The 12389-nt window shown below is 44.4% G+C and overlaps 1 protein-coding gene across 3 annotated transcripts in view; it reads left to right on the top strand.

Moving 5' to 3' along the window:
* Positions 1-12389, top strand: part of GPSM1 (G protein signaling modulator 1) — a 581170-nt gene that overhangs the window by 290125 nt on the left and 278656 nt on the right. For all 3 annotated transcript variants that reach the window (XM_069241618.1, XM_069241617.1, XM_069241619.1), the window contains exon 9: positions 77-203. In XM_069241618.1, coding sequence (XP_069097719.1) covers positions 77-203 — 127 coding nt within the window. The remainder of the gene's footprint in view (positions 1-76; positions 204-12389) is intronic.

Here is a 12389-nt window from a genome sequence, read left to right as displayed (position 1 = left end):
GTCCTCCAGCCCAGCAGGGCTCAGCCAGGTACATCCCTACTGGTGAGAGGGTTTGACCCCACTCTTCCTCTTGCAGATTGGAGACCGGAACGGGGAACTGACTGCCCGTATGAACATAGCGCAACTCAAGACTGCGCTTGGCATGAACGCAAAAGAGGAAGACGGGGAGGTGTCCCCGCAGTATGACGGCTACGAAGCTCAAGGTAGGTGAGGAAAGTTCTTAGACTGCATGGGGTGGTGCCATTTGGGCACCCATATTTTTCTAAGGTAGCAAGTTTTTTATCGTTGCAACTGTTTAAGAATGCGCCTCTCAAAAGTAATCTTCGGGACACAACTCGCGGGTCCAGACGTTAAAGGGAAAACAACTGGGAGCAACCAAGACCTATTTTTTTCCAGATTATTAACATGTAATGAGTTTTTGATGACTGCTGGTAGATAAAGAGCTTCTTATTATTTGGGCATTAAATAATCCATCACAGCAGACCACAGCTCCCTAATGCGATACGAGGCAATAACCTGAACCATTACAAGATGGTGATTTGCCCAGAGATTATTGCCTCAAGCTTCCAATTCTTACAGAGTTCAAACTTTCCCTGTAAAGTCAGTTCCTGTTTGAACCATGCGTAATGAAGCCTTGGCAAGAGCAAGATACTTCACAACACATTCTTCCCCTTATTTTTTGTTGTTCATTGCCCGCTTGCTACTGTGTTTTATCCCTGGTTTTTGCTTCTTACGGCCATGTTCCTACTGGATTTCGTCTGGATGGTCTTGCTTGGCTCTGCTCCTTGCCCTGTTGTTCAGGGAGGATTTTGTGCCTTGTATATCTAGTGCTGCATTTACTATAACCTATCAAGAACCACAAGATTGCCAATGAGTTTTTCCTGCTCTCTTTTATCTTTCCTAATAACTGGGAGAATCTTGAAAAAGAAACTGGAGAGATCTTTACAGTATCTAGTCCTTGAGAAACAAACTGGCTTGGTGTTGTGGTTTGAATATCAGTTCCCTTCAGTTCCTTGCTAAAGGTGAGATGTCCAGGGCCTCTTAGATCTTGATGTTGCACTGACAAGCATTGAATCAAATGAACACCAAGTTTTGGGGAGTTCACAGGCCCTTTGATGGAAGGAACAAGTGATTGTAATAGTTTGCGACCATGATCCATGACCTTATTAGCTAAGAGTGTGCTGTGAATTGAGCCTCTGGTCCCTAAAAGTAAACTTTTATCAAACTTTGTCTAATGACCACTGTGTTACCAATATTCTGGTGTGGCATCCTAAGGTGCTAGTGTCCCAGTATGACAACGAATGTCCGTCAGGATAGAGTAAGCTCTTAAATTTCCTGGACCGCGGATAGCACGACTTTCTGAGAAGCTTGTGGTTTTGGTGTGGTCTTTAAATGTGTAGTACCGTTATTTTCACCCCACTCTCTCTAATAAATACAGACATTCAGGCAGATCTGCTTTTCGGGAAGGTCTGACATTAGATCTCTAGTACAACGGTTCCCAACCTTTTGACTTCTGTGGACCCCACTTTGTCAGTACTGGAGCCCGGGGACCCCCACTGAATGTTTATTGGAATCTGGGGACCCCCACACTGAGTCATTACTGAAAGTTAGGGACCTAATCTGTTAATATTATTTAATTTTCTAAGTAGTCGCGGGCCCCCTGGGGAGACTTTGCGGACCCCCAGGTGTCCCCGGACCACAGGTTGGGAACCACTTCTCTAGTACATTACTTTGTAAGTAATTTTATGTGCTGTAGCCATTGTTTGTTATTTCGCACGTTGGATACGATACATATGTGTGTGCAAAATAAGATGTGTGAGTTATGTTAGGGGATGTGAAATGTGTTATCTCACAAGTGAAAATTTGTGTAGTTTCTATGGGTTACTCTAGTTTCATGTATTTTCTGTTGTATTGTCACTCGTTGTGATTGCAAACTTTTCACACATGGGAGAGGGTTCAAGCAGAAAATGTCAACAAACAGTGAAACTGGATGTGTGCTACGACTGCACGAGCTGCATACATGCAGTATCCTTTGCATGACGAGAAACTGTATGGGCAATAGATGGCCTGATGAACCTTTTCCATGCAGGGGCATACCTGGTGCACAATGTTTACTGAGACCACCCACAAAATAAGAGGAAAATACAACCTTATTTTGAGGCTGGCTACTCCGTTCCAACTCGTGCCTCTTTCTTCCACCACCATACACTTCCTTCGTCTTTGCCTCGCTCTCGCAGGCTCTTTTTCATTCCCGCTGTCTCCCTTTGTCACTGTTTGACATCTTTCTCCTCCTCCTCATTTCTCCCTTTTCTTCCTTTCTCACTCTCTGTCAAGGTCTAAAGATGAAAAGTAAGTTGTGATCCACAAAAATGTGCGCACCGGCACAAATTAAGCACTGCCTTTTTTCTCGGAGCCGATGGATCTAGCAGTTATCAGTGTTTATCACTTACTGTATTAATAATTTACAAGTGGCCCTGGGTCTCACGTGGCTCCCTCAGTGGCCTACTGTTCCACAGGACTAGCATTTTTGAACCTATGCCTTTAATGTTAAATTCAAACTTAAAATCCCAGCATGCAGTGCGCTTATAGCTAAAATCCCAGAAGCAGCTGCAGGTATCACATACTTGACAGCTACATATACTACGTGATAGTAATTTTACGTGTTTTTGCTATTCCTATTGGCCTATAACTTTACATATTGGTGTAGTGTTAATATCGGCCTTCAGTTGTTGCATCACCGGGCCCTCCTAGCGAGGACGCCGCCTCCCCAGTAACGGTGGAAACAGCAAGATGTCGAGGCCCCGCAGCCTCCTCAGGGGTCCTGGGAGGCGGGTCTGTAACCTCGTTAGCATCGATGCCTCCCTTGAATGCTTAAGTGGCCGGCGGCCTGGAGGCCCTGCAGACGTCTCGGTTCACTTCCCAGAAGCCGGGAACGGATGGGGCAGCCAGTGTGTACCGGCCCTTCATGTGTAGCCAAGGAAGGGGGGGCGGGCAGGGCCTCTTCCAGAGAAACCTGCCCGCCGGGGCTCTCAACAGAGGAACATCTGTGCGCGCTAAACTCCTGGGAACTGTGTTTAATGTCAAATACTGTCCGGTCTTCCGTGAGAACGCATACAAATACCAGAACTGTCCTGCATTAGAGGTGTGAAGTCCAGTCCTGATAATACATTTAATAAATTAGTGCATTCTGGGATATGTAGTCTTGGTTCATTCATTGAAATGAGTTAACTGACACACCTGTCTGATTTGTAAAAGGAACGTCCAAGGCTTAAGAAAAAGTGTGCGCATGGGCTGTGAGAGGTCCAGGTAGGTACCCAGCAGCCCTGGGGCATGTAGGGTGTGTCCGGCCACTGCTAGGGAGGGAGTGGAATCGTGTTTATGATACTAAAAAGAAACTACCTGGCCTAAAGATTCTTCCCTCAACGAGACCCCAACAAAGCTCCCAACAGACTCTCATGTCCCAGCTGGCCTTCACATCACCTGTGCCTGGTATCTCCTTCCCAGGCTCCGCTTGGGCTGGGGCCACTGGAATTATGCGGCAGGAGAAGGGTAAATGATGCAGCAGGGTTAAGTAAAATATGCGGCTAGAAAAGGCAAATTATGCAGCGTAATGCGGCACATTTTATTCAGTATTCCCTGCCCGCACGTTTAATTACAGCAGCCGCGTGCGCTGCTTTGGTATTCTGAGGAAAAGCGAAGGCCCTGCTTACACCAACAGGTGTCCAAGAAGTGCCTAGAAGTTAAATTCTGCACAGCATAACCAGGGCATGCATATGAGCAAAGGAGATTTGGTGTAATTCCCAGAACAGCCGTCTGTGGAACTGAGGAACCAGCTTTGAGTCTCGGCGTCAGCTCAACATCATGTGATTCTGGGCAAATCTCTTAATATCTCCGTGTCCCGAATAAGTGAATGTGACCTTGTGTAACGTTGCAGGGGTTGTCGTGTAAAGCGCGCCAGTAGCTTCGGGTCCAGATTGCGCTGTGTAAAGCTGCCCACTAAAAACAAGAAAGACGAGCAAAGCGCCCCTTCCTTTGCTTGAGCCAGATCCGCGCTGGTGAACAGTGGTTGCACTTGCAGGAGAGTGCATACCCACGTGCGCGCGCCTGCGGAGCGTGGATGCTGGACACTCTGTACCGGCACACTTTTGCTCCAACCAGCGAGTGCACAACTCTCGATTACCCTTGTGCACACAGAGCACTTTGTGCAGACATAATTCCCACTTGTGAAACCAGCCGTGCACAGTTTACTGGTTTTTCAGTCGGTGCACTCCGGATCACAAAAAGAAAAGTCTGTGAATCGAGCCCTTTGTGTTTCGGATATTATCCTTTTACTGACTTTCCTTTTCTGTATTCTATGATTTTGTTTATGTGCCATGCTCGTATTTTAGCTGGTACTCGGAGGGTGTGTTGCACTGCTGGTCTGTACTGGCCCTGTCCGACTCATGGCCTATGTGACTGGCCTCCTTGTCTGGTGTAGTGGGAGCCAGAGCTTGTGCCAGGCTGCCATGCTGTGGTTTATGCAAGCTACAGCTTCCTTGTGTGGTTGCCATGCCCAGACCTGATGCATGCTGGACCTTGCTGAGTAATGAGTAGTGCCCATGGGTGGAGGGTGGCCTGTGTGGCTCGTATTGGTGTTATGCATGAAGTTTTAAAGGACACACGGCACTTCTCACTGCGACTTGGCACTGTACGTGTACCTGTTTTTATCCCGAAGTGGAGTGAGGTGGTTGGGGTACGACACTATTTAGACTGAAGACATACCTCTGCATCAGTACTTGGTTGTGATTGGGCACTATGCTAGCCATGCCCAATCTGATGCAAGCCAGCGCTTGCACGTCCTGTTGTCTTGTCCAATTTGGTTTGTGTGGTTGTCTGTCTAGGGTGCCTCGTCCAATGAGGTGGAAGGCTTGTATGCTTGGATCTGTCCTTGGGTATGCCATGAGTGTGCGGAATCATAGTTCAAGCAGATTCCATAACTGTCCACTGTGGTGTGGCGAGTTCAGGATCCTTAACTGACCACTTGACACCCACTCGCACCATACAGTCTGCCACAGTGGAAAATGGGTGTCTGATCAAAGCAGGAAAATCAAACCACCAGAAGCAAATTCCAGGGTTTCATAGGTTTCCAGAAAATAAGAGGGTCCCTCAGTTTTATCATTTGCAAATGTAAAGCCTAGTGGTGTGAAGGGAGCAGTAATGGAGTAAACATTCATAGATACGCTTCTGCCATTACCAGACGTGCAGGCCTTATAGTCTCCTTGGAGGTCCTGGGAGGTGAATGTTTAATCTCATTAGCATTGATATCTTGTTTTCAGTGTCTAATTGGCCTAGCAACAGCTCAGCACTTTTTGCAGAGGTCTTGGCGCACTTCCCAGAAGGAGGGGCTGGATGGGGCCACCAGGGCTTACCGGTGGATCCTTCACGTATGGCCTTGGAGGTGGGGAGCCTGTTCCAGGAAAGCCTTCATGTGGGAGGATATTTCACTCTGGTTGTTCGTCATGGCTGTCCTAAGCACAGACATGCTGTCCACACATCATCTGGGACACGTCTACAACACGGTTGCCGGATGATTCACCTTCACCCAAGCACAACGTACTCCACTCCTTAGGGTTAGTTCAACAAACACATGAATTCTGGGAGTTGTAGTCCTGGTGCACTTCAGTTGATGCTATTGAGCTAACACACCTGAAAACAATGGTTTACGAAAATCAAAGCCCAGGACAGGGGCGTGAGCCCTAGGTGGCATGGAGTCATCTGGTAACTTTAGACTTCAATTGCAAAATGTGAACTTCTGTTTTCAGAACCGGATTTAGGGAGGTACACATAAAATAAAAAATAGCCCTGAATGTTAATTATGTAACTGGATCACTTTATGTGAGCATGACATCATGTTTTAAGTGGAGTAAGGCTTTCATTGAACAAATCAGTGTATTCCATAATAACCCCATAGGTAATATTGGTTTACGCAGATAACAGTGATTCTTAAAGAGAAATCCCTGGTGCAGAAGGACGTCTCCTCCGTTTAAAGAAGAACTTGAGCGGTCTGTAGTGTATGGACTAAAGGTCTGATTCACAAACTGCATTTTGTAGTACCTAAAGTATTGCTACACTAATACTGCTTACTTACTACAAAATGCAGTTCACAACCCTGGGGGCGGAAATATCCACCTCCAGCCCTCCAGTCTTTTCTAAGGGGAGATCTCTATGCATGTATGTTTACTACTTTGTAGTAAATGTTGGCGGGACTGGAGGAGGGGTGGGAAGATGAGGAATATCTACTACAAAATGGGAGGGGTTTAGGGAAAGTAAAGGGAGGTTTAGGATGCTACTAAAAACACCCATTCACAGATTAAGCAAATTGCTGTTTACGAACTACATTTATGGGTCTATTCATAAAGGTTACTTTACATGTGAAAAAAAACACCCATTTAAAGTACTCTTCCACTTTGTAGTAAATTTACTACTTTTGGCTAGTCTCCATTTACCAGTGTAAATTTACTACAAAGTGTGGATTTACATGTCGTCACCCCCTGGAATTTTAAAAAGAATAGCCAAAATATGTTTATGTGAAACGAAAAGCCAAATTAATTTGTACATGTTTTTTTAAAATATAGAACAAAATGAAAAGCAACAGCACTATTAACTTAATTTTGAAATAAATATTTAATTCTATATAATAAATTAATATATATGTATTAAAATTAGTGTTTTTGTATAGAATTAACATACTTATTTTTAGTATAATCACACTCATGTTTAAATTAAAGATTATTAAAAAATTTCAAATAAAATAAATTTTATTTTTTATTTATATACACATTTTTAATATTAAATCACATTTATATATATTTTTAGAAAGTATAAATAAAATATTTGTTTTTTAGCATTATTTCCAGTAGGGGTCTTTTTTATATCCCTGCCTTGTCTGTGGAAGGGTGTTGCAGTACCAGTGGGTGGCCATGTGTATGCTAGACGTAAGGCAATATCACAAAATAAAGCCAGGCCTGAGCTCAATTACATTTAAGGGGGTGTAGAAATTTAAGCATATACTACACTTAAATGCAAATGTACACTTGGAAATGGTGAATATCGCAAAAATATAGCGATACACCTAAGTACAAGAGTAACTTTACACCTAAGTAAATCTACACATGTAAATTTACCATAGTGAATAGGGCCCTAACTGTAAATCTGAGAGATGATGTATGCACTGGCAACATCATACTTTGTAATCTGCTGTTCTGGGTTTGCGAGAGTGATGTCTCGAGCTCATCTATGACTGGCGGAGTTAGGAAGTTAGTGTTTGCACTGAGACAGCACAATGTCTTAGAAAAATGAAGGCGTGGCTCCCTTCCAAGCCAGTATAGTGAATGCATTACAGTAAAGCCCGGGACTTGAAAAATTGTGTTCTTTCATTATAAAGACATTTTGCAACCCAAATTATAACAGCAGTGACCAAAATGATAGTGGGATTTAAAGCAGAAGCTATGTAGATGCCACGCTGCCAAGTTTTAAGTATTACACTTAGTCACTTCTGCCTTTTAAGCCAACAATATTGCTTGTTGTAGGCCTTTTCTCTTCTAGATACAGTATGAAACTACAAGTACGAGATTTCAAGGTGTCTTAAGCTGAAAACTCGGGACTGGTTGAAATTGTCTCATTTGGGACTTGGCAGCAATGAAGACCATTGTGTTGCCTCCCTCGTCGTCTCAGCCCAAGCTATACAGCCTGAGATCAGGAGAGAAGTAAACATTGGCATGTACTCTGAAGTAGTCCCCTGTTATGTGTGAGTAGATGTTGCAAATGGTAACTGCGCACAGGTAGCCTGGTGCAAAGGGGACTCTGCAAGGTTTGATGTTGGCCTGCGATAGGTCTTATAATATTAGTGGGAACTCATAGGCAAAGTCAATAGGGTTTACTGTTTTATCTGCAGTGACATTGTAGTATACACATAAGGGGAAATCTGCCTTAGAGGGCAGTTTTGCTTCCATTAGGCCTACAAAGTTCCGTAAAGTATAAAACCGGGGTGAAACATGCATCCAGTTTGAATACACAGGTCCCAAGATCCCACAAATACCCTTTATGAGTCATCCAGAATTTTCATATTTCTCCAGATCAGGATTAGAGTCCAGGTCTTTTGTCACCCTATTTTGCCAAGTTCATTACTCTTCCCCCCAGCAGAGGGAACAGAGGCCTCCCTACACAAAAATAGCTATTAACAGTGCTTCACTCATTTCCTGAGGAGGAAGGGGTGGGGAAGAAAATCTGCATCTGTTAATTAGCTGTCACACTGTACCAGGGTTGGGATCGCCAGGCCCACTGAAAAAAGGAGGAAGCCCAGGCCTCTGGAGCCAAAACAGGAGGGGGCTTCCCTTGACATTTTGGTGGGAAAGTCCCTGGCAGTGATGTCAGCTGGGGTGGCACTCAGGTCCCTAGGGGAGATGTTAACAACCACTTTACTGTACCATCTCAAATTGTCCCAGCATGCTATAAAGGAGGGATGGGACAGGGGTGGAGGGGTGATGTGGCAGCCTTTGATTGGCCAGGGATGCCTGGCTTCTTGAACTTTCCACTGCCATTTAAAAAATCTTGTACAAGGGAGAAAGACTTGTTGGGCTTGGGCTTGGACATGGACATGGACATGCTCCTCAACAGTGGAAACACCATTGAAAACTCGAAGGACAAGCCCCTGATGGACTAGGGACTCTGCCCACAGCTGACCTACAGTAGACCCCAAGAGAAGTGAGGCTGGTTCCTTTACACCTCCTAAGGATCAGCAAGGGAAGATCTTGACTTATGTGCCCCAGAAGAAGGACAGCTCCAGTGACAAAGATCAGGAGAAAGGCTGACACAGGGAGTCAGTGGACCAGCCCCCTGCAAAGTGTGCCACCGCATAGGTCAGGAGGCCTGCTTGAAAGGCTCCCAGTGGCTGGGGCTTGCCTTTCAGGAGAAAAATGAGCCCAAAAGTGTGCAGATTGGCCCAATAAGACCCAAGATATTGCAGGAAAAAGGATTTGACCTTTTATTTTCAGCAGGGAAAACAGAGTCCATGGATCTCTGCTGCAGTCCCTCGAGATACCTTCAGGCTGGCCCGTGTTTGGGGGATGACGCAAGGTTTGTTAGTTATTGATGAACCTGACTGGAGGCATGCTGGGGGCCTATCTCCAGAGCTCTTCAAGGTCCAGGGACCCCATTCTCTGGGCCGGTTCATCAAAGTGGGCCCAGGACCCCATCTCCATTCAAGGAAGACAAATGGGGAGTACAGTTGAGTCCCACCCCACCACCCACAAAAGAAGAAAGGGGTCTGGGACTCCATCTCTGAGTTCCAAACAACAGAAGAGGGTGAACACCAAGAATGAAGGGGGGGGCATCTCCAAGCCCCTGCCAACAGAGTAACAAGAGGGAGTACAGTGGTGAGCTTGCCCCCATTCCCCATGCCTGTGGGGAAGCAAATCAAGGTGCTGACTCTCTCTCTAGCAGAGAAGTTGGCCGGCCAGGCAGGGCGCTGGCAGGGGCAGCCGAGCTGTGGGCTTCTTGTGCTGCCCCAAGGAGAAAGCACATCTGGGTTCCCCTAGGAAAAAAAGAAAAATGTACAGAAGACACGAGGATTCCCCCCAAATAAATCAAAGCTATGGCCAAAGCTGCTTAAATAATATCCACGCTTGCTCAGGGGAGCACCCCATAATGCCCTGTGGGGCCCAAGTAGCCCAAAGGGTTCTCTGGCTGTGGTGGGCCCAAGAGGGCAGAAGCACCACCAACATTTTAAGGAGAATGTGGGGGGCTGCAGGAGTGCAGCAGTCCTCCTTCCCAAGGTAATTTCAAATGTGACATTAAGTCTGCAGAGTCACAGGAAATATGACTCCCCTAGCTTCTCAGCCAAAACGTAACCACTCCTAAGGCTAGAAATGTTGTTCTACAAACTGGGGGTGCAATAATCCCTATTAGTTGATTCTTTGGCTGAAGGTTTTGTGGTCCACACTGGTTAAAGAAAGACAGACATGATTATTTCAATTGCTTTATTGATAATATGGTGGTTTTTTTTACATGTGGATTATTTAACTTTTAATGTGGTGAACCTTTGATAGAGCCAGTGCACCTGCTTTGTTTAAAGAGAAACCGCCAATATTGTGATGTTCAGTCTGGTATAGGTAGGGGAGTGGAGTATTGTGATTTTGGGGGGTCAAATGTGATTCTCAGAATGTCACCTACTGTATTTTTATCTGACTGGACAATTGTTTATTGAGTGTAATGATTGCATGCTAGCGGATGGTAATTACCAGCCCACATCGCCTCCCCAAATCAGGCATTAGACTGCTCTGCTTCTCTACACTGCGAGAGTCAAGCCCTGGAATGGGGTGCTTAGTACCCAGGAAGGTAAAAATGTGGATCAGTTAGTGGCCTCACACCCTGCACAATCAATAACCGGATTTCTAACAGTAGCTTATTCAGTCATGTTGGATACTTTGCATGTTTAGCCATAAAGTCCTTCATTTGTAAAGGAAAAACTCTACAACTGTTATGATATGTTTTATCTTGCACATCTGCTCCTGCTTCCCCTTCACTATCTTGCATTATGTTTCAAACTCTGTATAATATTTATATTCGACCTCCTCTTCACCTGTCTCCCTCTCTTCTTGTTCAGTTGATTATCATCCCACCTGCTTCAAATGCTGTTAAAGTAACAACCATGCAACTCCCTCTTCCTCCATCACCACAAGCCTATCTTACTTGATTCTGAAGACTTGAATTGGCTTCTAAGAGTAACCAACCATACTCTTCCTCGAACAAAGTAACAAGTACCAGACTGATTATTACATTTGGTCGCACAATTATGCTGTGACAGTTCGGCTGCCCCTTACCTATAAACACAACCCTCTTGCCACTACACTTTAGTCTGTAATTTCTGTGACTGTCCATGCCGTGACAAGGCTACCCATGATGATGTTTCTGGTAACAATAATCATTTCTGTCTAGGGTGAATATAAAGGCAATTTCTTGGGCATCCTTAATATACCTAACAGTTCAGACTCATCTCTGTATCTTGTATCCCTTACTCATAAGGTTGACTCAATGATTCTTATGTTGAACCAGATAGTCTTCTCATTTTCTGATATTTCAGCCATTCTTGAGGCCACCGTTCGCTCTCTCATCAATGCGTTAAGTAAGCTCTCCTTATGATGGCGGTACTCTAAAACAAACAGGAACATTGTCTATGGGGGAGGTATGTGCAAGTTCTTTTTTGAATTATTTTTTATTTTTTGCTGAAAGTGAAACATCATGCTGACTTACTTGTTTAGCTGTTTTTTTCACCCAGGAAACACCTAGCAAATCCTCGCGAAGTGCAAAATTAGTGCTGGTTTGCCATTTTGCAGATTATACTTCAATCTGTCCAAAAATATCAGAAATCCAAGAAAACCGTGGAACAGATACATGAAACATGCGTCAAATCTGTTCCACATGCAAAATTCCCCCATGAGCCAATTTGCATGCTTTGCATTTTGCCAAAACATTTCACCCACTGCAGCTGGCAGGACTTTCTCTGAACAGTATAAATGGGATTTGCTTGATCGTCTGGTCCACTAGACTATACCTCTGTCGATCTTGTCTATTTCCAATGTAACGCACCCGAAGCCAGCGCACAACTAGTATCTGACAGATCCATGAGTTCGGAAAATTCCCATCAAGATTCTTCTAGGTCCCATTCCAACAACTTTTGCTAAAATGGTGGACTCTTCTCTTCATTGTCTATTTCCTATTGCAGATTACTGGTGAAACACAGACTGTAAATTGCTAAAACATCTATAAACTGAATCTTTACTAATATTAAGGAAACACGGCCTAATGGCACTTCCCTGAATGCCATAGATCTTTTTGTTTCTTTCAGGCTATTCAATGAGATTGGGAACAGAAAGTTATTGTGAATCATACAATGCAAGCTCATTGCAAACAAACATTACTTCTCGTTCCAATGCTTTGTCTTTGAAATTAAATCCACAATCTTTTCTCCCACTAGAAGTAACATATTGTGTTATGCCCCAGGGGCAGCAGAACTTTAACTGAGTAATGCATTGATCATGTCACAAATCAACATACTAATTCTGATGAAAACATCTTCTTAGGGAACTCTATCCTGCACTGGGGAGTACCAACAATACCCTTACCTAGAGGTTAACTCCTCTTATCGTGTTCTGTGTCACCAGGACAAATGGTCTATCCGTGAAGGAAACGATGTGGATTCGTGAAACCAGAAATATTGATCTCAAGATTCAAACCTTCCTTCCATCTCCACAATGTTAATCATGCCACCAATTAATTCAGTGAATGCATGAGAGCACCTTGCTGATGTCATAGTTCTGCTAATGATGAAAATTCTGAAAATTAAACCCTAT

The sequence above is a fragment of the Pleurodeles waltl genome, chromosome 6 (genome assembly GCF_031143425.1).
Source record: "Pleurodeles waltl isolate 20211129_DDA chromosome 6, aPleWal1.hap1.20221129, whole genome shotgun sequence".
Classification (NCBI taxonomy): Eukaryota; Metazoa; Chordata; class Amphibia; order Caudata; family Salamandridae; genus Pleurodeles; species Pleurodeles waltl.
Note: the sequence above shows the minus strand (reverse complement) of the source record. Positions and strands in the feature narration are given on the sequence as shown.